Below are 24,364 nucleotides of genomic sequence, written 5' to 3'. Positions count from 1 at the left end.
GAGATCTGACCATCAGGCAAATATTGTATTTTGATGGGATTGAAAAACGCTGCTAATAGCAGCATTTACAACATTGCGAGTGCAAGCACTAACCTCCAAAGAAGGATGAGAAGCAGTGGAGCGAAGAGGAATCTATGCCACAGTGGATTCCATCATCGTCCTGCTCCCAGAAAATTTTTAATTTTTTTTTTTTTTTTTTTTTTTTTTTTTTTTGTTTTTTGTTTTGAGGGGGGAGGGGTTTGTTGGGACAAGTTCTAGGACAAATTCTGGGCCCTGGATGCCCCCAAACGCCATATCGGAGGATATCCGCAATCATGATCAATCCCGGGGATGGCGGGGAGGCCGACGCGGGCCCGTTTTAACCCCGCGGCGGGGCGCAGTGCTTATAGGGCTTCGGAAGCCTTATCAACAAGTGTGGACGTGTGGGAGCGGAACAAGTCCTTTAGCCGTTGTTCAGGACTTGGGCGGGATTCAATTAGGCTATTCTTCTCCAAAACCAGGATAGGTAATCCCATCCGAGACGCCAGTGGATCTAGGGTGACTTCTTGCAAGTGTTGAGGATATATGTTTGCGGTGAACCGCTGGGATGCCGGGCTCTCCCTCTTGTTCAATTACCTCCAATTTCCATCCAAAAAAGACCGGCGTTGATATCTTCTAAGGGCGTCTCTCCGAAGAATCTGATTGGAGAACTACAAAGAGATACTCTGGTGCACCACAACTGTTCATTTGCTTTATTATCATTGGCATAGATGTCGATGTACAGGGCTCGTCCTCAATTTGACCCGGTACTTTTGGGGCACCTCCGGAAGTGAACCTCTAGAGCGATCATCACAGTTACGCTGAGCTTCCCCACACGGGAGTGCCGCGGGCCGTACCTCGTCTTTGATCATCGAGCCGATATTGCCTTGGCACGTCTAGCCTCTGTCGCCTGGAACCGCCTATGGAGGTATCATAGGAGCAACTTGGTCGGCACCTTGGATTCGAGAACCGTTGATCAAGGCTGGTCGACCGGCATCGCCCCTTAAGGCATACTTACCCTAAAGGGCGTTCGGTATCATGCAAGTTATTCAGATATAAGGTGAAAGTGCAATAAGCTGGAAGTGGATTGTGACGTGCAGATATTATGATATTTCTATTTTTTAAGTTTAGCTATTGAGCCATTCTAGCACACAGCATGGAGCACTGCCTGAACGCCAGAAAAGAAAAAGGAAGAAAGAAGAGAAAGGGAATAAAAGTTGAGAGAGCTGTCGCGGTCTCGTACCTACAAGTGTTGCTATCACGGATATCCACGAGTTACCAGTTTGTCACGGTTCTATACGACTTTCGCGGGATAGCTCGTCCAGAAATCGAGTCTCTCGCTCCAATCGCTCCACCTTTCATAGTCCTTTCCTCAACATCAAAGCAACCATGTGTCGCCGTCCCGTTGCTACATAACGGCCAAACCTCTCTATGTTCCATGTCGCAAAACAGGTTATCGCTCAGGGAGACAAAGTCAGGCCCAACCGAGGTTCGGCTCTGGCACAGCTCCTCCGCCTTATGGTACGGCGAGCCGCTCACAACCAATACTTCTCTCTTGAACTGGGAGCGGAGTTTCTGTTGACGCCGAGAAATAGGCCGAGAGCGGGGCATTCGGTAGTAGTCGTCATTTCTGCGAGCCCTGTACGGCCGTCTTCCGTCCTCAGTGAGTTTCCCGCCCACAAGAACCTTTCTGATGTCCTTATCCACAAGACCAGGGCCATACTCGAGGGGTGGATCAAATATATAGATGTCGTCTTCCGTTTTCATATACTCATACGCATGGAATCGTGGCCTGCTGCACATGGTTTCCGGGTATTTTGCATATTGCATCTTACGGCCTTCCCCAGAAACATCGAAGTCCGTAATATGCATTGAGATCCCTTGAGTTCGAAATCCGGAGCTACGGTCCCGATCGATCCAGATACATTTCGGGTTGAATTGCGCTGTGGGCGTGCCTCCTTTGCTCTTGAGCACTGTATCGGTATAATACCAGTCCGCCCCGCATATACCTCCAACGTCGCCGATCCAGCCGTAAACGTCATTGTTCCATTTCATTCCAATATACGCAACGCAAATTGCATCGATTCCACCATTAGTTATTGAGATATATTCAGCTAGTGGTTGACCGAGTTCGTGGTAATGTTTCACCAATATATCAACAGGGCTACCGTTGTAAACACGTTTTTTGGTTCCGACTGCGTGACCAAGTCTTTTTCCGTGTACGCTCCATACAGAGACTCCCGGGATATTTCCAGAGGAACTATATTTCTCCCGAAGGGATCCGGTCCCAACCTTGACGAGTGTGCCAACCGGCTCTTTTTGAGGAATAAACGCTGGTATGGCCATACCGACCATAGCCAAACCAAGCAATAAACCCACGATGCCGAGGACATCGCGACGGGCAATGGAGGCCGCCACTTCCGTGGAGCGCGACATTTCCATAAGGTCGATTGAGGAGTTTGCCCATAGTCCGGTCATTCTTAATCAAGCGCAGTCTGGGGGAGAATGCTGCAATTAAGCAATCTGGGCAAAGAAAAGGCATTAGGTAAAATCACCAGTCAAATGAATTTCCACATTCCAAGAGGATGCGGGTGAAGAGTCCAGTTTAAAGAAAAAAAAAAAAAGCATAGAATTTGGATACAAATTGTCCAGACGGACGGGCTTTTCATGCTCGGATAGAAAAGAACTGGTCGCCAGGGAGTGAGATCAAAATTCCTAACATCAAACATAATCGGATGACACACGGAGAATGCTTCTTAGTGAGAATGGAGGTACAACTAAACTCCTGGGCTATAGAAGCACGACGGAGTTAGGGCCATACTGACACGGATGATCCGACTCGAGAGCCTCTTCGGGGCGTTGGATCGCGCATCGCTTTGAGGTGCATATTTTCCATAAGTCTGTCCACTGTTCGCCGGTTTAATGAAAACGCTTGCAAAAACAATCTGAAACAGCTCAGAGCCCTATGATAATCTTCATTATTTCAAGCCCTGTGGGTTTCATCGGAGATGTCTTCGAAAGGAGGCAAGACACCTTCTCGCCGTGTCACATAGGGAGCCGGACCTTGGTTAGGCTCCCTGACAGTTTAATAAGGCGACTTTTTGTCGAGCCATTTGGAAAAGAAGAAGTCATCTCCTCCTCCCCCCGAGGAGCTAGGTGGGTGTTGTTTTCGCATGCTGCAGGGACCGAAACAGACAGAACCCGCAGACAGTCGCGCTTTTGATGTTTTGGAACGGCATCTTGGCATCACAACAACGTCCTCCACTGTCGCGGTGAGTTTGAGCATCATTGTTATCATTTTCGGAGGAGTCCAGTGCACAACGTCGTTACATACCAATTACTCCTTTGCTATCCAAGCGAGCTCAGTGTCAAACTTGTCTTCACGTATTACGGCTACACTGTTCTGCCTATCCTCCAGGACACAATAATGATGAAAGTCCATGAAAAACCAAGGGCAATAGGATTTCCCCATTTCAGCGGCTACAGAGCACATAGTTGGTCCAGAGGATTGATTGACCATCGACCATTAGAAGCAAAAAGGACCCGGCGGGGTGAAGTTTAGCTAAACTGCATAGGTCTGATGAGGCCTGGAGTTGCATTTCTCTGCATGGCTTTTGATCGCCCTAAGCCAAGGATCTGGCAAGCTACATCTCAACTACACTGGAATGACGTCTTGAAGGGCAGTTTTTTACTAGAAATTTCAATTCGATGACTACGTGTGGATTTCCAACTCGGAATACACAGATGTGGGGGATGGAATGTCGCGCGATCCAGATTTGAACTCGGGCCCCGGCAGAGGTTGGGCGGTCAGTTCTGTCAATCAGGGTCGATGACTGACTAACTCGCCAGTTTTCCTATCACACAAGCCACCGGAGGAAAATCCAATTCTTGTTGGGAGGGGATGCTATCCCTCAGCCAAAACAGGCCGGGTGACAGGAGGTTCCATGGGTTCAAGGCCGTATATAGCCTGAGTGCCGGAACCGCCCCAAACAATTTAGCTTGATCATAGTTTGCAGATCGCCTTGCTCCTTGGGCCCTTTCGCTCCGAGCTACCCTTTACGATGGGTTTCAATCTAATGAAAGCAATATTTCTATTGATAGCCGCCCCTATCCTCAAAGCTTCGATTATACCCGCGAGGAGTTCTACTCCTGATGCTGGGCTATTACCTGTTCTAGAATCTGTTAGCCAGCCCACTGATATCCAGCAACGCCGCGGTATACGACCCTTTTTTGCCCTGCTATTGGCATACACCCTCAAGGTAGCTAACAATTGGTTAGAGTTACGGTACCGTAAAGCTGATGAGTTCGGAAATGCTCCCGAACATAACGTCGGTGCGGCGTATTTTGGAGGCCTAAAACATGTGCGCGCTCCACCAGCGTTTCGTCCAAGGCCCCCGTCCCCGGGTGGAAGGGGAACGTCGGGGGGTGCGGGCGCTAATTCACCTCCGCTCAGTCCGCCGAGGCCACCAAGCCCGGGGATGGGAGCGGGAGCAGGATCGCGAATCGAAGGACCGGCTGAGCCTGTTATACCGCAGTCTGGCAAAGGGGACTGGAGTTATTTTTCTCAGTCCGGCAAAAATTCGAAAGAGTGGCTAGATAAAGTGATTGCACGCAAGCAGCCCGATGCGCCACCCCGGCCGTGGCAGGAATTCTACGCGAAAGATGCATCTCCTGTGAATATCAAATTTTCCAAGGATATACAGGCGGCGACCAAACTCCCGGAGAGTCTGCAGTTCACCCGACACACTTTCAAGTCGAAATCTTCAGAATTGGGAGTGTACGAGAATGGCGTCAACCACGAAAAAGGTGTCATGATGTCGATCAGAACAAATAACAAGAATGACCACCTTACTGCAAAGGAAAATAGAATGGAGTGGAGTGAAGCCGCAATGAAGTCATGGAAGCAAGACTCCCCAAAAGATTCCAAGAGCCTAGAGTGGGTTATAAAGGATCTTGTGGACAATGTGGACACGAAGGCGGTTATGGCGCAGGCGCACGCAAAGGCAGGTTATCCGGCGGGCAAGGCGGGAGCGCAATTTCGATATGACGAATCGAATCCCAAGATGAAGGAGGCATTCATAGCCTTAAGCGGAACTCAGGAGGTTAAAGGGGTTTATGGCCTGCTGGGCAACAATCGAGCCGCTCTTGGGGATAAGAAAATATCCTCGATTTACACCTTTCCGGATTCACCACATTTGGCCATCAAGGTGGACAAAGCGAAGGCTCCCGAAAAGGCGGGAGAACCAGGGCCTGCAATGAGAGTTCGTTTTATGGCGAGGCACGGGCTGGCCTAGTGCACTGGAAAGTGGAGTCGATATTCCACTTGGGCTACAGAGTACTTCGGTGAGATGCTCGGTATAGTTAGTTATACTCAGCTTTTGAATTTTGTCTTTTTCTTCTAGAATTTCTATTCCGGGTGCACCTGTTCGTTTCGAGGTACAGTACAATGCCAATAGACTTCATTACATTAACCTTCAACTGCATTGGCAATCCTTGCCCAAGCGTTTGCACGTTAACATTTGCATTTCTCCTGTGGAACCTGGCCAGATGGAAGCCCTGCTACTGGAGATTTTCCAGCATATATGGTTATTTACCTTCCCAAACCCTATTCGATGTGTACCACTTACCTCTCACTAGCTTGGTGCAAGCCATTCGTCCCACCGTGCTGAGCAGAGAAAACGGGTAATATTTTCGGAGATAAGGCTAGTTTTGGGAGTGTCCGACGATTCGGATCCGATCGAGTCTCTGGTGGATCATGCGAGTGACAGAGAGGCCGAGTTTAGGCTCCTAGGGTCAATGTTGACGAAATACATATATATCTATTAAATATTACATGACTAGCCGATCACCCCTACTGGGGATACAACAGCCGCAATGGCGAAGTTCTACCTAGGATAGGGTGTGACTTTATTAACCTGGACACCTTGAGGTTGATTTTATATAGCTGAACTTAACGGAGACAAGTTTGGTGATATAGAGACCTGGTAATTTTATGGTATGTAAGCTGCTTTTCTTGAGTTGATACGTGAAGCCATTCCAAAGATCAGATGCGTATCGACAGGCTAGTTCGACTCTCTCAAAAGCCTGAGTTTATGCTTTGGGAGGTTTTGATGCAGATATACCGCCGTGGAATTAAATCCAACGCCTACCTCCGCTTGCAACTCACGCTAAATCCTGTTTCGTGAATTCATTTCAGACAACCCTACAGTTCCGTCGAGCCATATATTATTCTCGCCGATGCATTATCAATCCATTCAAATCGCGGTAATTCTTCGCCTGAAAATGCTCCATCGCTAAACGCTTGATGTGGTCCGTCATCAATTCGTTGACGCACTATGGTCCTTTTTTGTGTCGGCTCTGGCTATCACAAGGCGGGCTAGACGAGCGGTTCATCTTCACCTCAAAGTGGATTCATGAAATTGAACAACAGTGCGTAGGTCTTCAGGATTTGACCTTGACTATCGCAGCGCTGGGCTCTGGATGCACTGCGTTGATTAACCGGGTCTCATTGCTTCTCGAGTCTCTGAGCAAATTCCGCCGGCCGTCATTTGTTGATATTAATTATCCTCTAAAAGCTCTGGTTAATTTCGCGGGTGAACGCCCCGCTGGTACGGCTCTCTAAACCATTATCAAAACTAAGCTGCAGGAAAAGTCTACTTTGCGATGATTGAGGCCGGGATTCACTATAGTGTTGGCCCTGCATCACTGTGTCCTCGTGAGAGGAAGTTTTGACATTTTTGGAGGGGAAGCGTAGGAATTGGCAAGAGAATTGGCCTAATTGCCCTCTGTTATTAGACTAGGTCCCTTCGTATGAGTGCTTTTCGGATGAATTGCGTTGAAATTTGGGGCATAGCAGAATTATGCGTGGAAAAAGGTCATCACAATATAGACAAATATCTGGCAGGGAGGAATTAGGCGTAGAGTGCGCCAAGATTACTTAAGATGTGAAAAGCTGTAAGGCAATGCAAGGAAAATGATGCTACTAGCTAGATTCACAATGCGAGAAACATGAAGTCAGCATGATGGGTATATACATGCACTGACAGGAAATGGGATCGTATGGATTGATAGGCATGGTGATACATCTTTCACATAGGGAGGGAACTGGGTTTGATGTGGCGGATAGGCTCCTATGCGGATCTGAACAAATAGGGTTTGAGGGCGTACTTGTGTCTGATTTGTGACACGACTGCCCTTCCCTCAACGACAGGTATGTTTTTTATTCCCCGTGAAAGGAGCATTATTCTGGTTAGATCCTATGATGACCGAGGTGACCCTCTGCCATCTGGTATCATTGAAGCTCTCTTCCGAAGTTGCTCCAATATCGCTGCTTCCTCCTCTCTTATTGCCATTTCTTCTGCTTGTAGCATTTGTAGCTGTGATGCTCGCTCCTTTCTCCGCTGCTCCACTGCCGCTAGATTTGCTAGCAGACCGTCTATCTCGCTACCTTGATCGGATACAGGACTAGTCGGGGGGTCGACTAATGATGGGCGCCGCGACGACGAAGGATCCGACATGCGTACCGGTCTTGGAGGAGGGGTTGATGGAGTCATGGGGCTCACAGACTCCGGATTTGAGGCCCGGAACGGCGCACAGAGCTTTGAGCCACTATCAATTCGTTGGTGTCTTGAAGACCCTGCGAATGAGGTTCTATCGAGGTCTATTTCCCCGGTCGGCTGAGTATTCCAATGTGAAGAGCCAGCTTCGGACCGAGACACCCTCGGAGTCATAAGCGAGTCACCGTCGAACCTAGGCATTGCAGGGGACGCTTCTAACTCAAGAAACTGATTGCTGTTCGTTCTGCTGACTTCTGTGCCACAAATCTCATATATTATCGGTGGATCTTCTTCTTTTGTGGCCGGTGGCTCCTCCGGTTCGTTAACTTTGGCCCTTGTAAGGGGACCGATAATCTTTCGAAATGCGAACCAGATATCCTTAACCTTTGGCTTCGTACGGACATGGCCAGTCCTTCGCAACGCGAACCAGAGGAGTAGCAATAGTAGTAGCCCTCCAAAAAGGGCCAACGGCACCGCGATAGCTATGGTAGTCGTCTCGTCTATGCCGCTACTGCTCTCTTCCTCATCGTCTTCTGTAAATGAGGTAGTATGTGACTGAGTGGGCGATGGAGTCAGTATTGGTGAGGTTGTAAATTCGGGCCAAGACGTCGTTGGGGTAGAAGTTGCAGAAACGTCTTCGGATGTTTCTATAGAAGTATAGGAGATTGTTGTATAGGATGTGCTATACGTGGTGATATCCGTCGCGGATCTCGTTGCGAGGAAGTCTGTTAAGATATCATAATCCCATTGAATTGTGACATAGGCTGAATAACATTCGTTTGTGATAATTTTCCAAGCGTCAGATCCAGCATCTGCCGAACAGTTATCGTCGAGACATTCCCCAATGTCAAAAAGATAACTCGTGTTTTCACAGCAGTCGGTGTCTGTCAGCCACTGATCGCAGGCGTAGTCGTTGACAGCGCTCTGAAAACAGCTTTCCTACACCCTCCACTATATCAACATTGTAGTCTTTAGAGCATTTGGGGATGAAGTTTAATTTCCTTACTGCACATGATGGTGTATCCCGTTTTAGCAAACCAACAGCAACGGCTGCACCGACACCTGTAGCGCCAGCAACGACAACGAAAGCCTGGGCGGACCGCATCTTGGCCCAAGATTCACGCGATTACGGATCAATCTTGCCTAGTACGCTTACTCTGCTGACATTCTGATTCCCAATAGGCAGAGCAGAGGGCGTTTCAGCATTGGTTGCAACGCTGACGGAGGCATAGATTCACGAGCACAAAGGCATTGCTTTCAGGAAGCACCCGGGACCACCGAGGGATGTCACGATCTCCCCATTCCAGAAAGGAGGAAAGGGGCGAGTCTCCTGGCATTTTGCATTGCAGGGTTCATATATTGGCCGTTTTAAGGGTGCATTCAAGGTCAACCACTGGTATCAATGTTCCCTTCCTGGGTACCAAACTGTTGGGTGTAGGAACTAATAGCAGCATCAGGTCTAGCCTGCTTGTAACTAGGGGGACCGGTTGGTATCCATGCCTAGGAGATAAAAATTCGACACTACGGCTATAGTCGATGCGCTTCCAACGGCTGCTGGCAAGTTGCTCTAGGAACTTCTAGCGACGCAATAATTGGACCGGCAGCAATTGGTTTGAACGAGGACGCTAATGTATGTCGTGCTTGCTACCACTGGCGATCAGTCGCATCCCCGCTAGCCAAGCTTGAACTAACGCTCCAAGCGACAAAACAATGTGAGTGGCGCAGAATTACTAAGGTTCTTTTGCATGGATTTCTGGTCAAGCTCCCGTCGAGAAACGGCTAGGCCGGATGTTAATTATTTACGTGGATGTGATCCCAGATGAGCACTCTCATTATTCGAGCCAGGTATTCCGGAGCTCGATCATTCTGGGGTTCGTTAGGGCTTTGTTTGGAAACCGAAAAGCTATCTCCAGGTGATATCATTTCCGTACGGGGTATTATTCCAATGTCGTCATTGAAGGCGGATATGTGCCCATGTCTGAGCCGCCGAGGGTACCCTTCCCAGGCCATCCTGCCTCGCCTCCCGAAACTTGACCAGAATAGCTAAAGCAACATGGCTCTCCCGCCGCGGATCCAACACTCGAGCAAGACCTATTTACACATATTCCAAGGTGACATAGCTGTGCAGAGACCAGATATTGGACGAAAGTGAGACATATCTGTGGAGATGGCCACAAGAAACCATGTGCCTCGATCACATCTCCAAAAGTCGGGACCAGCCCGCTAATGGACGATGCGGGACGGTGGCGTTGGGGGCTGTTTGTTTCTGCCGGGCCGTCCAACCTGCCAGCGACGGTTTGGCGTGCATCTAGCCGTATTCGCATTGACCCTGATTTCCGGAGGGGACATGTGATTTTCCACGTTGACCTCGGGAATTGTCCATCACAATGAGGTTTCTGCTTTGCACCCTAAGTAGAGGAAGTCATGAAGTTGAAACGGCATGTTTTCAATGAACTGCGGAAGAAGAACGGTCGAGAATTCTTGAACCAACTTTGATCCCGCGCATAATTAGCCCGCTTGCGTAAAAACTGAAAAGGAGAAATGTTGGCTACAGTTCGATCTCAACAAGTCAATGGGAACCACAAGAATCAATGCAAAAAAAAATTGGAGCTGCTGGGAATCGAACCCAGGACCTCTCCCATGCTAAGGGAACATTATACCACTAAACCACAGCCCCTTTGTGTGATGCTGGGTCCGGCCATCGGCCGCCTATTTTCAGAATAAGCATTTGCGAGTACTCCGTAGAGCGCCAATGCCGATGGAAGTTCGAAGAGGATAAAGCCCCAGGTTACCCAAGAAGAGGGAGAATGAAAATGCTCCGGGACGAGCAGTATATTCTTTGTTGCAGCCCTTCATCGGCTAAGGGCCAACACCCGCAGCCGGCTGCTCCCAGTTTGGTTCCCAACAGGGTTTAGCGCCTAAATTCACGATTCCACAAAGTGTAAGAACCCAGATGGTCGAAACAGAACAATGGATTTAGCCTTTCCCTGTTAACGTCATTCCTTTAAATACACTGCAGCTCCTTCTTTGTCAATTGATATGAAATGGCCCGTTATACGCAGGCCGGGAGGGTGTACCTGCCCACGGCCACTTGCAAACTTGGTTAGGGATTCAGGTCGTATAATCTCAAATCAGGCTTCGTGGGCGATCGTGAGACAGAATTGTCCCTATCCAGGCTCTAATGGAGCCTGACTAGCCTTGCGTAAGGGCCATGGGACGTTGGCGCCATCGTTCGTGTCATGAACCTGGGCATCGCGGTTACGGGTGGCCAGGATGTGGTTTGGCAAGTAAAAGGCTTTATTAAAACTTTTACCGACTTGCCTATGTATGTATTTCCTTCGGGTTCCTCAATATGCCCAATATATACATACCCTCCTCGAGCTTCGTAGCCATATTTCAGGCCAGCAACCATCTCCTGGCTCATTGTGGCTATTGGCTGTTTCTACGACACTGGAGCAAACATTGTGTGATATTTGGACCATGACTACGCCGGCTGAACGCAACTTCTTCATTGAAGCTTACTGTATCTATTCAAGAAAATCCGAGGCAATGAATATGTGCCTCTTTTGCATTGGTGGCCGCTAGCAACTGGACTAGTAAGACAACATGACCAGGAATATTGTGGCCTGGGATTAGCATGCCCGGCTTCAACAGGAATGTTATCAGAAGTTTGATGGTGCAGTCTCGGCTTTTTTTTTTTTTTTTTTTTTTTTTTTTTCTTTTCAATACCCTGTGGCAGTGTTAGGGATACTATTATTTTGTGCTTAGACTGTCTGCCATCTAAAAGAATCACAACTATGGCAGGTAGCTAGGAGGAAGGAGATTTCGAATTTCATTTTCAACAATGTTATTTTCCCGCCACAGCTACCTCAATCTGGAGACGCTGGTGAGTGGAAACACGAAGATGCTCTTATCTCTTTGGCGCTGAGTGTTTACGCGAATCTTTCTTTAAAATGATCCCGAAGAGGCCCGGCCAGCGTGTCATTCTGTTGCCGATATGCTTGAAAACTTGAAGGCGATTAGCAAGCAGGACCTGATCTCCGAGATTGATCTTGTTCAAGTCTTGGAAAACCTAAATGGTTCCAGTAAGTGGAAAACATCCCTGAGGTCCAACAGCACGGTTTGTCTAACCGGTTAAGGGGCCATGATGTGCTTCATACGCGCTCAAAAACTGTGGCTGGCTCATGCAAAGTGACGCACAGGCTCGAAGCGTTATTGTCGATGCGTTCGAGGCATCCCCAAGCTGCGAAGATGTCCTCAAAAGCAAAGGACCGCTTGGTCCGATATTTCCCTGGAAGAAGCGTGCGGATTCCCCTTGATATAGTGGAGAAGACAGAATTTCAAGAGTATCTGGCACGGGAACTCTCCCGCCTTTCTCGAGAGCAAGTGGACGAGATGGTACCCATCGCGGGCGGGGCTGGGCAGGGCGTTCTGTTTGGTTTATTGAAACCTTTGCCCTCTTTCGCAAGACACGGGGAATTTGGGGGATTCAGGGCAACATTTGATTTCTTCTGTGAGTGGAATGTCTGTAACTAGATTCCTACTAGAATGACCCAGAATGTAGGATAGATCTCACAATCAAAAAGGATAGGTAGAACTATTACCTGTCGAAATAGTTCCGGTATCCTATCATAATGAAGAGTGCCTCGTATTTACTATATATCTACTCCGTATTTATGTGTGGTGTAAAGTACTCCGTACGTTGGCAGCGGATTAGATAGAACACATGCTCCCGACTTCATGTCATCGATATGCTAGTTAATATACTTATATGCTTTTGGCCTATACACATTCTTTGACGAAAAGTACAGACTTGGGGGTCATCACTGATCACGTTTTCTTTTTATTTGCAGGCCAAATTCGTTCCAAGTCGTACCCAGTACCATTGAGTCAAGAAGCAAAAAAAAAGAAAAAAAAGAAAAAGAAAAAAGAGACAGATGCGAGATAAGAAACCAGGATTTCGTAGTAGCATCATATCCGTACGGCGTGGAGCACGTTATGAAAAGGCTTTCCCAAAATGTTGCCGGAAAAAAAAAGGGGGAAAATGGAGAAGCAAGGAAAAAAGCGCGAATTACCACCCCCATGCAAGGCATGCTTGTTATTTTGGTTAAAAAGTAAGGATTAGTTCTTCACTTTTGCAACCTCGAAGGATTAAACAATTAAGAGGGAAAGGATATTCCGGCTTGCAAAAGAAAAATAAAAAAAAATAAAAAAAATAAAAAAAAAGATAAGGCAAAGATAAACAAAAATAAATGGATGCAGATATGCATATTCCTCAAGAGGACAACCAGAACACCGCACCCCTCCCGTGACACCTTGATCCAAGGGATGAACCAAACCCGTTTTTCGCCCCTTCCGATGATGCAGGCATATTGAATAAGAATACAAATAGCTCCAAAAAGGTGTTTGTGAGAGAAGGAAAAAAAAAGAAAGAAAGAAAGAAAGAGAGAAAGGAGGAGTAAAAAGAATGGACAAAAGATGGACATGAATATGGGTTAGGTAGGAAGTTGTTTGTCTGCCTGCCTCTCAATCTGCAATCGCGTCGATCCGGACCAACTCCCTTGGTATCTCTATACTCCGGTGCACCCGGCCCCCTGGCGTTAGCGGGACATCCACTCTCGCGTTACCGCGCGTGTTTTCATCGTATTCCTGCTCCGCGTGATGCAGGCGGTGGAAGTAATCCAGGATGCCAGCGCTGGGGTCGTCGGTCGGTATGATCGTGGAGTAGTCTGGTGGAGGAGTGACGAGCGGTGGTGGTGGCGGGACGTCCTCGAACGGGGGCGGTGCGAAGGATGGGATTCGGATGAGGTGAATGGGGCGGGTGGGTATGTTGGAGGGATTACTGGATTCGCTGCTGTTGTCGGCTTGGTCGGCGGTGAGAGTGCTGGTGGAGCTGGTGGAGCTGGATGGCTGTGGGTGGAAGGATGGGTCGCTGGACATGTTGAGGAGCATGCTGAGCTGGGCTGGGCTGGCGCTATGGGCGTGGTATGGGGCTTTCGTGGTTGGTTGGGCACCGGGGCAGCCACACTCGTACTCTTCAGAAGGAAAGGATGAAGGGGAGGAGTAGGACGGGAGATAGATGTTCGACTGAGTTGCTAGGCAGGATAGGATATGGAATGGTGAATCGATCGAGATCTCAAAGTGGCGACGCTTCTTGGGGTAAGCTTCATCCGGTCTGGATAGACGAAGAACGATCTGTAGAGTGTTAGAGTCTTGCCGATGTGCTAGTGACAATTGACAGAAATAAATGACTTGCCTTGATCCAGTGATTTATTTCAATGTTCTCGTACGTCGTATCACAATGCAATCTTTGCGAAGAGTCCCTTTCCTTCATGAGTGGGCACGTAGGAAGCTGCACATCGAACTCCATCTCTGTAGGTCCGGCTCCAAAATCACTCTCAAGATCACCGAGCAAACTCGTGCGACGTGGATCGACCACCTCGTGGCCCTGCGCCGCGGCGGCTCGATCATCCCAGTGGATTCCACCACCGGCAGTGACCCGCATCCTACTCCCCGGGTAGGCGCTAACGCTAGCAGAGTCCGCACGCTTCTCAAAAAGCAGGAGTTGCTTACTGCTATCAAGGCGATGCGCGGTCTTGCCCGACGTCCATTGCTGGATCGTCTCGGTCACATACACTTTTATTCGATGGCAGGCTACTTTTGCTAGAGGGGTGAGCTTGAATGCGATTGGGATCTTGGCTCCTAATGGGAAAGATTTTCCGGATATGACGATGTCGTAGTGCAGCTGATCCTCCCACGTACGAGAAATCGCAATTGGCTCGACTTGCTCCAATGACCCCTGAGACGGCGTGCGAACGAAAAGTACCTCCTTCACACCGAGCAGGTTTGGCCGGAATACACCAGCACGCTCCACGCTCACGTCCAACCAGTACTTGACCGAAGCGCAATCGGTCTTGATAGTCTCGGGGAGTTTCGAATCGATCGGCAGCTCGAAATTGTAGATATAGTCTCCAGGACGGAAGGTTTTGTATCCCTTCTGGGCTACCGATTGCCCGTTGTAGTACGCTTCACCCTTTACGAAGCTTCGAGATGGCGTGTGCTTGAGAGATAGGCTTCTGAGCTCCTTCATACCTACTCGTTCCATGCTTGAAGCCGAGTGTGCCTTGTTAAAGACTTCGATTGTCGAGATGCCTAATCCCTCCTTGCCTCCCTGCGGACGAGTCAATTGAACAAAATCTGCGCCGTAGCCGTTCTCCGCGCTGCCAAACTGAGCATTGAAGAACGGCCACGTATGCGTCATTAGGCTGTGATCGTCATTGTACTGAGCCCTTTTACCCGGTACGCCTAGGAAGAAGAAGAAGAAGCAGTAGTCAGTATATCACCTTCAAAAACGCAAAAAAGAGGCGCGCTCTTCCCCAACTCCAGGTGTCTCTCACCTTCTGGCCACGCCGAATGCACCGCACCCTTGAACGTGAGGTATATCTTTTTGATCTTGGTGGACTTCGAGATCTTCAAATGCAGATGGCCCCTCAGCATCGACGTCTTCGATGCCTCCCGCGCATCGAATCCTTCCATGAAGATGACCGGCTCCGTCTGGGCGATCGAAACCGAGATGCCATTTCCGGAGGCTACGAGCTTCTCGTTCGCCAGCGGCGGCAGCACGGAGGGGGCATCGGAGCTGATGGAGGACCGGGCGGAGTCGTCGTTCTGGAGCCGGTCACGCAGGACGTCGGCACGGGTCTGGTGTTCTAAGTCGAGCCACATCTCCTCATCCCGGGGCGCAGGTTCGCTTGGCGGCTCGTCAAGTACGAAGCACCCTGGTCTCGGGGGTCGGCGATGCCTTTGGAACGAGGAAAGAGGGTGCTCCGGGTGGGGAACGTGGAGGAGATGTCGTTTCGCGTTTTCCCGTTGCAACGCCACTTTAGCAAAGCTTGTCGCCAGAATTCTTTAAGATATGGGGAGAAGTTGTGGAGAGAGATACCGGGGGTAAAAAAAAAAGGAAAAAAAAAAAAAAAAGGAAAAGAAAAAGGAGGGAAAAAAAAGAGTATAAAAGGGCCGCAGATACAAAGGTGCAGGTGGCTAAACTGGAGCAGAGTCCACCTTAAAGTATGACGTGCGGCGGACTGGATGGCATGTAACTCCGTCGATGGACGATGAAAAGCACCATCAATTCCCGGAGCTCTACGATCAAAAAAGGGGATCTGAATCGAGGCAGAACTCCCGAGGAAGCGAGTGAGGGAAGAGAGAAGTTGGTTGAAGATGGGTCGGCGTCAGAGAAGAGAAGAGAACCGCAGGACGAGGTAGAATAAGCTCCACGTCAAGATGCGCCACCTGGTCGTCGGAGGTGCAGAAAAGAACCTCGGGGGAAGAGGTTAGAAAGTCCTTTTTTAGGAGTCTGGCCCACGGATTCTCCTGCTTTTGAGTTTTTCTGGGCGACGAGCGATTACATAGGGGAGAAGGGCAGAGTAATATACTCCGGATGTAGGAAAAGAAAAAAAGGATTCCTAAGATCGAGAACAAGCACAAAAGCTAAAAACGGCCGCCCCGAGCTTTTGGGCTTTTTTCGCCTCGAAGTGCCCCCTTGACGTAATTCCAAAAAGAAGCGTGTTCTTTTTTTCTTTTTTTTTCCCCCTTCCGGCAAACTCGAAGCTTGTGCTTGTTCGCGGCCAGAGAATTGAGGAAGTTGTACAGTAGTAGCTTGCAACTGATGATGATAACCTCGGAGGACCTGACGATCTGGAACTCACTCCAGAAAATTCCCTCCCAACGTTCAACCTAAAAAAACCAATGCTCGGCAAAATGATGTCAATTCTCTTTTTTCTTTCTTTTTTTTCTTTTTTTCCCGCTTCCAAGACCTTTTCAAGCCTTCAGAACTAAATAGCTCCCCGCAATGACTAAAAAGCGGAGCGCGACGCGAAAGATGATCCTCGCTGTCCGCCCCAGTCCGTCTGCCAAGATGTCAATCCGGCGTCAAACAGGAGAAGGTTGAAGATCGAAGTCGGATCTGGCCGAGATCAATACAGCAACGAGTGATCGACGGGAAGTTTTTTTTTGACAGAAAGAATTGCTGGAAAAAAGAAAAAAAAAAAAAAAAAAAGAGAGAAAGAAATATAAAATTAAGTAAATAATTAAAAAAAAAAATGTACTCCGTATAACTATCTCCCGCCGTAGCTTGAGAAGTCAGATTTTAATATCTTGTCTCTTCTTTTTATTTTTTGAATTTTTATTGATTATTATTATTATTATTATTATTTTCAAATAAATTAATCCAACTCCCATCCCCCGTCCCCAGCCCCATCTGGCCATCCTCTCCCTGCATCAACTCGGCCAGTCCCGCGGAACGCCGCTCGAACTCAAACCCGTCGAAACTCCGGTCATTGGCTCTAACGTGGCGGACACGAGGGCACTTCCCCCGACCTTTTTTCTTTTTCCCAGCTCCGGGACTGAAAGAAAAAAAACAAAAAGGAGAAAAGAACAAAAAACGAAAAAGTTAGTTAAATCACGGGGTTGAAGGGGAAAAAAAGAGTGAAAATTTTGATGGACGTTCCTCGGATATAAATACATAAACTACATTATTCTTTCAAAAACCAACTTCCAGAGGGAAAGGGGAAAAAAAAGAAAAGAGAAAAAAAGGAAGAAAGACCACCCCGGTAGACTTCCGAGGAGGAGGATATAACTTCCGGAGGACGGAAATGCTTTTCTTTGGTGGGATAAAATATCAATGTAAATGTACGGAGCATTATGCATCACGATATGGAGACGGAAGTGCTTTGAGGCTTGGGGTCGCGAGACCCTCTAAGGCCCGGGATCAGGTCTTAGTTTGAGGGTTGCAGGGACCTCTTAAAATCAGGTCTTAGTTTGAAGGTTACAGGGACCGCCCAGGGGTCTGCTGCAGCTGGTCTGCGATGCTGCAGACCGACACGAAGCAGCTTGATATTGCCCCCCCTCTCTGCGGCACGACCGCCGACATTTCTCCGGCCGCGCCAGCCGGCCAGCGGGATGTCCCCGTCTGTTATCTCAAGCAAGATGCGACGACGTAATCACGGAGAGGAAAGTGTGTCGAGGGATGTTTTGTAGATATCTATAGTGGCAATTTTTCGCTTCTACATCAAATTCATATGGGGTATCGAAGTCATACACAGTGATTATCGCTAAAAGCAAAAAAAAAAAATGGGGTAGCTTAAACCCGGCTGAGGTCGTTTCACGCAAACCATGAGTCGTCCAACTCCCCGATATCAGCACCGTGGAGCAGCAGGTCATCCCCTCCGCCCACAAAATCTGCTGCCCCGATGAATGCATCGTCAAACGCCGAAGCCACGTCGTCCATAGGTATGTCGGTCCGTCCCGCCTCCTGAGTCTGCGTGGTGGATGGGTTTGCCGGATTAGATGTGCCATTGGATGCATCCTTTGGAGGATTGGCCTCCTCAGCAGTGCCGCTTTCGGGGCCTGGCAGTCCTATGATGGCCTCGTCGGTGCCGGCATTTGCATAGCTCTCCAGCCCGGGAAGGAGAGACCCCAATGTTCCCCCAAGGTCGAGCTCGCTCTCAGCCAGCGGAAGTGGGCCTTCCGGTGCACCCATCTCCTCCGTTAGGTCTATATGGCTGATGTTCGCGGGGGTGCTTTCAGGATCTGCTTCCGGTGGGGCACCGGCAGGGTTCTTTTCCTCGACGGAAGGTGGCTGGAGCGCCGGAGCCGTTGCCGGTAGGGCAAGCGCCGTGTCCGCGGTGGTAGGAGGAGCGGTAGGCAGGAGATTCTGATCTGGAGCCGAATCGGGCGGTGCGGGGGGCGTGCTTGTTGAGAGAGGCTGCGTGGTTGGAACGGTGGGTTGCGCCGGAGATTTCGACTCAACTTTCATGGTGACATCAGCTCGGCGTTGCTCATCGGTGTCCTCCATCTGCACATCCTTTGTCTTCTCTTCCTGAGGAGTGGCCAGAGGCTTGGAAGCCCGTAACGTTGACTTTCTCAACACGATAGCTTCATAGTCCTTTTCGAGAAACGCCTTTGCGATGAACTGCAGCCAGTCAGTAAATACAGCACAAAATCGTCCTTTTCTTTGTGTTTCTCTTTTCTTTCTTTATTTCTTTCTTTTTTTTCCTTTTTCCTTTTTCCTTTTTCCTTTTTCCTTTTTCCTTATTTTTATTTTTCTTCTTTTTGGGGGGGGGGAAAGGTGGAAGCTGTTGACGTACGATCTGTTCGGACAGGTCGTCGAGTGCGGATTGATACTGTTCGTGGACGGCGGGGAAATTCCTCTTCAGCTGGGCTCGGGACTGAAGCGACCCGCAGGTTCGAAAGAATCGACCGGTCTCGATAAGCTGGTTTGAGTCGCGTGTCAGCGTCTGATTTGAACGCCAAAAGGCAGAAAAGCGGCAAGGGCGAGGTCGAGGACAGACCGTCTGGTTGACCATGGCGGTCAACGTTTCCAGGGATTCATCGCATGGTTGCATGGGCGTGGCCATGGCTGCATAGGAAGTGTGCAAGTAGCGCTGGGCGGAACTGGGCAGATCTGGCGAGATAGAGAGCGAGAGCGAGAGCGGCGGCGTCGGGGGGGATTAATTTTAAGCGTTCAGAATGTCGCTTAAAGGACAAAAGACCGAGACCAGGACTGGGGAATGATGAGCATTGACTGCCTGATCTGGCAGAAAGCGGGCGTGGGTAAGTAGCAAGAGGAAGGAGCGATGCGAGACTCGCCGGGGATCCGACTGATCTTTCCTTAACAGATAGGGCAATATCCAAAAAAAAAAAAAGGAAAAAAGAAGAAAAAGAAACAAACGGCAAGAGCAGCGAAAAAACAGCAGTAAACAACAGAAAACAGCAGGCGGCGGTGGCGGCCGACGAGAAAGGGAAAGGGCGGTCCAGAACGAAGAGCCCCAAAAGCGGAATGGCGCGCCAAGAATACCGGCAAGCTCGCTGAGCCCATGGCACCAATGACTAATCCCCCTTTCCGCCCCCCAGAAACGACGCCGCTAGACCCGGAGCGGCTAGGATCCCAGCTCCGCGGCCAATCATCAGCTCGTACCGGCCACCCAGTCGCCAAGCCCGCCCTTTCCTGTCCGGGCATGGTCCCACAAGCTTCTTTGTGACTCGCTGCTTTTTCTGCTAGGGCAGGTGTGCTGTTGCTTGCCGTTTCTCCTCCCACCACCACCAGCGTGAACCACCAACAAACCACCGCCAAACCGCCGCCTCTTCATTTCTGCTTCTCTTCTCCTCCTCTCCTGCTCTCTCTCTCTCTCTCTCTCTTCCTCCTCTCTCCTCCATCCCAGTCAAGAGATCCCAACGTGCATTTTATTTTCCTCTTTGTCGGTTGTGTGGCTCTCTTTTCTCTCTCCCTCTCTCTCTCTCTCTTTTTTTTCCTCTCTGTACCAATCTGTTATATATATTCTGTGTGTCGTGCTTTCGTCCCACCTTTCCTATTCATCATAGCAAGTCTTGTTTTCGTGGCTTGTTAGCTTCTCTCCTCCATTGTTTCTTTTTTTTTCTTCCCTCTTCTTCCTTTTTTTTTTTTTTTTTTTTCCCTCCCTCTCTTCCGCCCTCTTCCACTTATCTCTTTTCCCTCTTCCTTCACGATAAATTTTTCTCCCAGCTTCTTCCGTTGTTGGTGTTGGCAATTTTCTTCCTATCCCGTGCGATAACCTCCAATTTCTCCCCGTTGTGCGACTTTCTGTTTCGAAGCTTCGTTCGACTCCTCCGCCCCTCGTCTCTATCTCTGCATCGCGGATCTAGGCGTCTGGCATTCCTCGTGATTGCTCTACTTACTTCTTTCCACTCGCCTCCTCTCTTCATTAGCGACCTTTCTCCGTTAGACGTCTACGATTACAGTTTAACGTCTTTCTCCCCCCTTTCCCCTCAAAAAAGAGGAAAAAAAGTCTTCGTGGTTTTAGCTGTAGCGTTGTCGGCATCCGATCGAGTTTCCGTCGGTTTGGCTAGCTTAAAAAACAAGAAGAGGTCAACACAAAAGTCCATCAACGCACCAATAATCGACCCCAGCTGCGCCGTCTCCCAGCATCTTTAGTCCTTTTTAGACCGGTTTGGAACCGGCTGTCCGTGCGTACATCTTCCTCCCGCTCCCATTGAGCGACCATCGACCAGCGATAGTGACGGATCTTGTTTCACCAGTAGTTACACTTTTGCCTACTTCTGCCATCTCTTCGACAGCAATCCCCCGGTCAAATCCAGAAGCGGAAACACACACACACACACACACACACACACACCCCAAAAAAAAAAAAAAAAAAAAAAAAAAAAAAAAAAAGAAAGAAAAGAGCAAGAAGAGATACTCATCCCTGGTGTTTGCTCTCACACAGTCGAGTAATCTCTCCTGACGTGACCTTCTCTGTTCGGTCTGCTTGTTTCTCTGCGTTCTACCAAACACAATGGCCGACAACGCCCCACCAGCCACCTCTTCGTCCCTCCCTCCTCCTCCACAGGCACCTGCAGGCGCTCCCGGCCAGCAGCAGTTCGACAAGGCTCAGGGGAACGGCCAGGGAAACCCTTCACACATGCCACCTCCGCCGCTGCCGCCCGTCGTGATCCCCCAAAACACCAACCCAATCCCTACTGCCATCACCTCTCCCATGTCTGGCAACATGATGTCACCGACCAGCGCTGGTGGCTACGTGCGTCGAGCCGCTCCCGAGCCAAACAAGCGTGCCTTGTATGTTGGTGGTCTCGACCCACGTGTGACCGAGGATATCCTGCGACAGATTTTTGAAACAACTGGCCACGTCCAGAGTGTGAAGATTATCCCCGACAAGAATGTAAGTGGCTTCACGCTTACCCAGTTCGGGTTCTTTGTTTGGAGCAAGGTTGAAGATGACTCCCATGGCTGCCCCTCCACACACCACACACACACAAACTCTCTCTCTCTCTCTCTCTCTCTGACACAGTCATCAACAACTCTTTACAACATCTGATACACAATACCACTACCTCCCACAAAGCGCAGTTACTGATTGATGCAACCTAGTTCCAGAGCAAGGGATTGAACTACGGCTTTGTTGAGTACGACGATCCAGGTGCCGCAGAACGCGCAATGCAGACTCTCAACGGCCGTCGCGTCCACCAGTCTGTATGTGATCCACATCAAAAACTCCCCCGCGTCTCTTCAAAACTGCCTTTTGCTCTTTCTCCCTTCTCCCTTCTAACCAAGTCTATCATCATGACAGGAAATCCGTGTCAACTGGGCTTATCAGTCGAACAACGCGAACAAGGAGGACACCTCCAACCACTTCCACATATTTGTTGGCGATCTGAGTAATGAAGTGAACGACGAAGTTCTGCTTCAGGCCTTCTCTGCCTTTGGCTCTGTCTCCGAGGCCCGTGTTATGTGGGATATGAAGACCGGTCGCTCCCGTGGTTACGGTTTTGTCGCTTTTCGCGAACGTGCTGATGCTGAAAAGGCCTTGAGCTCCATGGATGGTGAATGGTTGGGTTCTCGTGCGATTCGCTGCAACTGGGCCAACCAGAAGGGTCAGCCTTCGATTTCCCAGCAGCAGGCCATGGCCGCAATGGGCATGACGCCGACCACTCCTTTCGGCCATCATCATTTCCCTACACATGGTGTCCAGAGCTATGACATGGTCGTCCAGCAAACCCCTCAGTGGCAGACTACGTGCTACGTCGGAAATCTGACCCCTTACACCACTCAGAACGACCTTGTTCCGTTGTTCCAGAACTTTGGCTACGTCGTCGAAACTCGATTCCAGGCCGATCGGGGATTTGCATTTGTCAAGATGGATACTCATGAGAATGCTGCCATGGCTATCTGCCAGCTCAACGGCTACAACGTCAATGGGCGACCGCTGAAGTGCAGTGTAAGCTTTCCTTTGAACCTTGACGTTGGGAGCCACCTTGGTGCTAATTTAGTTTCTTTTGCAGTGGGGCAAAGACCGCCCTCCAACTGGCCAATTTGACTATTCTCCTCAGCAAGGTGCTAACCCAGGCTTTAATTCCGGTACCTCCCCATACTTCCCCCAATATGGTGGTCCTGGTGGGCCTATGACCCCTCAAGGTCGGTAGCCAAATACGCTGGAGCTAACACCATAGTTGGCAACCCTTCTACTAACCCTCTCTCCCACAGGTCCTAATCCTGCCGGCCGTGGCTGGGATCAGTCTGGCGCCAACTTTGGCCCTGGAATGCCCGGCCAGGGCTATGGCCAAGTTCCCGGAGGTGCTGCTGGGTACGGCCGTGGCCAGAACAATCCCGGATCGGGATGGGCTCAGCCCAATGCTGGCAACTTCGGCAACGGCTTTGGAGGCTATCAAGCTTAATCACGCTCGAAATCTCGCACCTAACGATAACCACTAGTAATGCCATCTTCAATCACTCCCTGTCCTGGGTTGTCATCTATAATCCGTTTTATCATGAAGAACCCGTATTACTGGTATTTTCCTCCTTTTTCTTTTTGCCCCTTTCTTTGCTTTTTGGTTCCTACTATTATTCAACGAGTGTGTCTTTGAAATTTTCCTTTTGATGGTTCGTCATCGAGATTTCCCTAAGTATTTTTTCCAAATTGCTCGATCCAAGTGGGCTCTTGCGAGAGTTTTCATTCTGCTTTCTATGTTCCGTTTAGTATTGGCCGTTTTCGAATGAAATTCTCTTCCTGTCTAATTAAACGAACAATACCCCTTGGATTTATTCGATGTCATCATTCAAGATTGTTCTCGAAATCTCCTTATTATGACTTGCAGTTTCTAAGATGCTATGCGTTTTTCTCACTGGGAATTTGGTGCTATAATTTCTTCCTCTCTGGCTCTTTTGTTATTTCCCCATGAGCGCCTTAGGATTGATTGAAAAGCGAAAAGTATCTTATGATTTCCGAGTGATGATGAAATCCTTTTTCTACTGGATGTGACTCTCTCGACTTTGAATATCCGTTATTGTTGGAGTTGTGCTTTCCAATTTTTCTCCTAGCCGATTGGCAGTGTAGCGTATGGTCCTACCTTTTTTTTTTTTTTAATTATTTTTTTTTTCTCCTGATCAGTTCCTTCATCTGTACGAAGTATGCCTCTGGCTCAGTCTGCGATATTCCGCCACAGGCTTTGCAAAAATTGCTGCTTTTTCACTTTTGAAGGTGCAAGATGTGATATACCTTTTCTTTTTCTCTGGCCTGTTCGCAAGCATCCATTGATTCGTGAAACTCCCTGAGTCACACAAGGCATTAGATAACTACGTGGACGAAAATGTATCCTTACACGTCAAGCCAGCCGTTCTGGTCTCCTCCAGTCTATCTGTGTTCCTGTCTGATTTTTTTTTTTTTTTTTTTTTTTTTTTTTTTTGGGCCAAACTCTGTATAACCGGCTGTGTGAAGCTTATACTGGCTGGGATCACCCCATATTATAACATGCTTGCCTTTCAATCCGAGCGGCTCTCCAATGGATTGTGCACTTGCTGCTGTCAAAGTGTGCAGCCTTGCGGATCTTTCTCCCTCTCGCTCTCAGACCTGTCACTCAATAATTGATATTGAAGTGGTAGTGAAAACGCTGTGTCTTTTGGATGGGCGTTTGTTCTAGGTATATATCTAGAATGTATTGCTTTCCTATAAGAATACCTATTTGATTCCGTTTGAATCCATGTCGAGTAAGATTTACTTTCTCTAGACAGGGAGATGATAGATAACAATGTCGATAAAGGGAAAAGGAGGGCCTTGTGCTACTGATCCGAATACCCGAAATAATGAGCCATACCTGTTAGGAGAACAGACAAGAGTATCCGCCGGGCATTTTAGCTGTTTGTACCATCTTGTAAACGATGCGATATTGTCACAATATTGCACGCATGAGGGCTGATTATTTAGGTGTTGTTCAGCTCCTTCAGTTCCTCTTTTTTTCTT

At 48.9% G+C, this 24,364-nt stretch overlaps 7 protein-coding genes and 1 non-coding gene across 8 annotated transcripts; 2 read left to right on the top strand and 6 right to left on the bottom strand.

The window, feature by feature from the left end:
- Positions 1 to 1,293: 1,293 nt before the first annotated feature.
- On the bottom strand, positions 1,294 to 2,496 carry D8B26_007448 (uncharacterized protein; the record flags this gene model as incomplete). The annotated part of the gene is made up of 1 exon (XM_003066980.2): positions 1,294 to 2,496. The coding sequence occupies one exon, from the start codon at positions 2,494 to 2,496 to the stop codon at positions 1,294 to 1,296; it is 1,203 nt and encodes a 400-aa protein (XP_003067026.2).
- A 1,583-nt stretch (positions 2,497 to 4,079) lies between these two features.
- D8B26_007447 (uncharacterized protein) lies at positions 4,080 to 5,809 on the top strand (the record flags this gene model as incomplete). The annotated part of the gene is made up of 2 exons (XM_066125543.1): positions 4,080 to 4,233; positions 4,297 to 5,809. The coding sequence occupies 2 exons, from the start codon at positions 4,080 to 4,082 to the stop codon at positions 5,310 to 5,312; spliced, it is 1,170 nt and encodes a 389-aa protein (XP_065981626.1). The 3' UTR covers positions 5,313 to 5,809.
- A 1,465-nt stretch (positions 5,810 to 7,274) lies between these two features.
- D8B26_007446 (uncharacterized protein) lies at positions 7,275 to 8,679 on the bottom strand (the record flags this gene model as incomplete). The annotated part of the gene is made up of 2 exons (XM_066125542.1): positions 7,275 to 8,513; positions 8,581 to 8,679. The coding sequence occupies 2 exons, from the start codon at positions 8,677 to 8,679 to the stop codon at positions 7,275 to 7,277; spliced, it is 1,338 nt and encodes a 445-aa protein (XP_065981625.1).
- A 1,500-nt stretch (positions 8,680 to 10,179) lies between these two features.
- D8B26_007445 lies at positions 10,180 to 10,251 on the bottom strand. The gene has a single exon. It is a non-coding gene; the product is annotated as a tRNA-Ala (tRNA).
- A 490-nt stretch (positions 10,252 to 10,741) lies between these two features.
- Positions 10,742 to 10,998, bottom strand: D8B26_007444 (uncharacterized protein; the record flags this gene model as incomplete). Its single annotated transcript, XM_066125541.1, has 2 exons — positions 10,742 to 10,895; positions 10,946 to 10,998. 2 exons carry the CDS (start codon positions 10,996 to 10,998, stop codon positions 10,742 to 10,744), a joined length of 207 nt encoding a protein of 68 aa, XP_065981624.1.
- A 1,389-nt stretch (positions 10,999 to 12,387) lies between these two features.
- D8B26_007443 (uncharacterized protein) lies at positions 12,388 to 15,299 on the bottom strand (the record flags this gene model as incomplete). The annotated part of the gene is made up of 3 exons (XM_003066977.2): positions 12,388 to 13,749; positions 13,865 to 14,879; positions 14,972 to 15,299. The coding sequence occupies 3 exons, from the start codon at positions 15,297 to 15,299 to the stop codon at positions 13,101 to 13,103; spliced, it is 1,992 nt and encodes a 663-aa protein (XP_003067023.1). The 3' UTR covers positions 12,388 to 13,100.
- A 2,437-nt stretch (positions 15,300 to 17,736) lies between these two features.
- Positions 17,737 to 18,991, bottom strand: D8B26_007442 (uncharacterized protein; the record flags this gene model as incomplete). Its single annotated transcript, XM_066125540.1, has 3 exons — positions 17,737 to 18,546; positions 18,722 to 18,847; positions 18,926 to 18,991. The coding sequence occupies 3 exons, from the start codon at positions 18,989 to 18,991 to the stop codon at positions 17,737 to 17,739; spliced, it is 1,002 nt and encodes a 333-aa protein (XP_065981623.1).
- Positions 18,992 to 20,905: 1,914 nt separating this feature from the next.
- D8B26_007441 (uncharacterized protein) lies at positions 20,906 to 22,802 on the top strand (the record flags this gene model as incomplete). Its single annotated transcript, XM_066125539.1, has 5 exons — positions 20,906 to 21,289; positions 21,499 to 21,600; positions 21,698 to 22,345; positions 22,410 to 22,542; positions 22,612 to 22,802. 5 exons carry the CDS (start codon positions 20,906 to 20,908, stop codon positions 22,800 to 22,802), a joined length of 1,458 nt encoding a protein of 485 aa, XP_065981622.1.
- Between the last annotated feature and the right edge of the window lie 1,562 nt (positions 22,803 to 24,364).

The sequence above is a fragment of the Coccidioides posadasii genome, chromosome 4, assembly GCF_018416015.2.
Source record: "Coccidioides posadasii str. Silveira chromosome 4, complete sequence".
Lineage (NCBI taxonomy): Eukaryota > Fungi > Ascomycota > Eurotiomycetes > Onygenales > Onygenaceae > Coccidioides > Coccidioides posadasii.
Note: the sequence above shows the minus strand (reverse complement) of the source record. Positions and strands in the feature narration are given on the sequence as shown.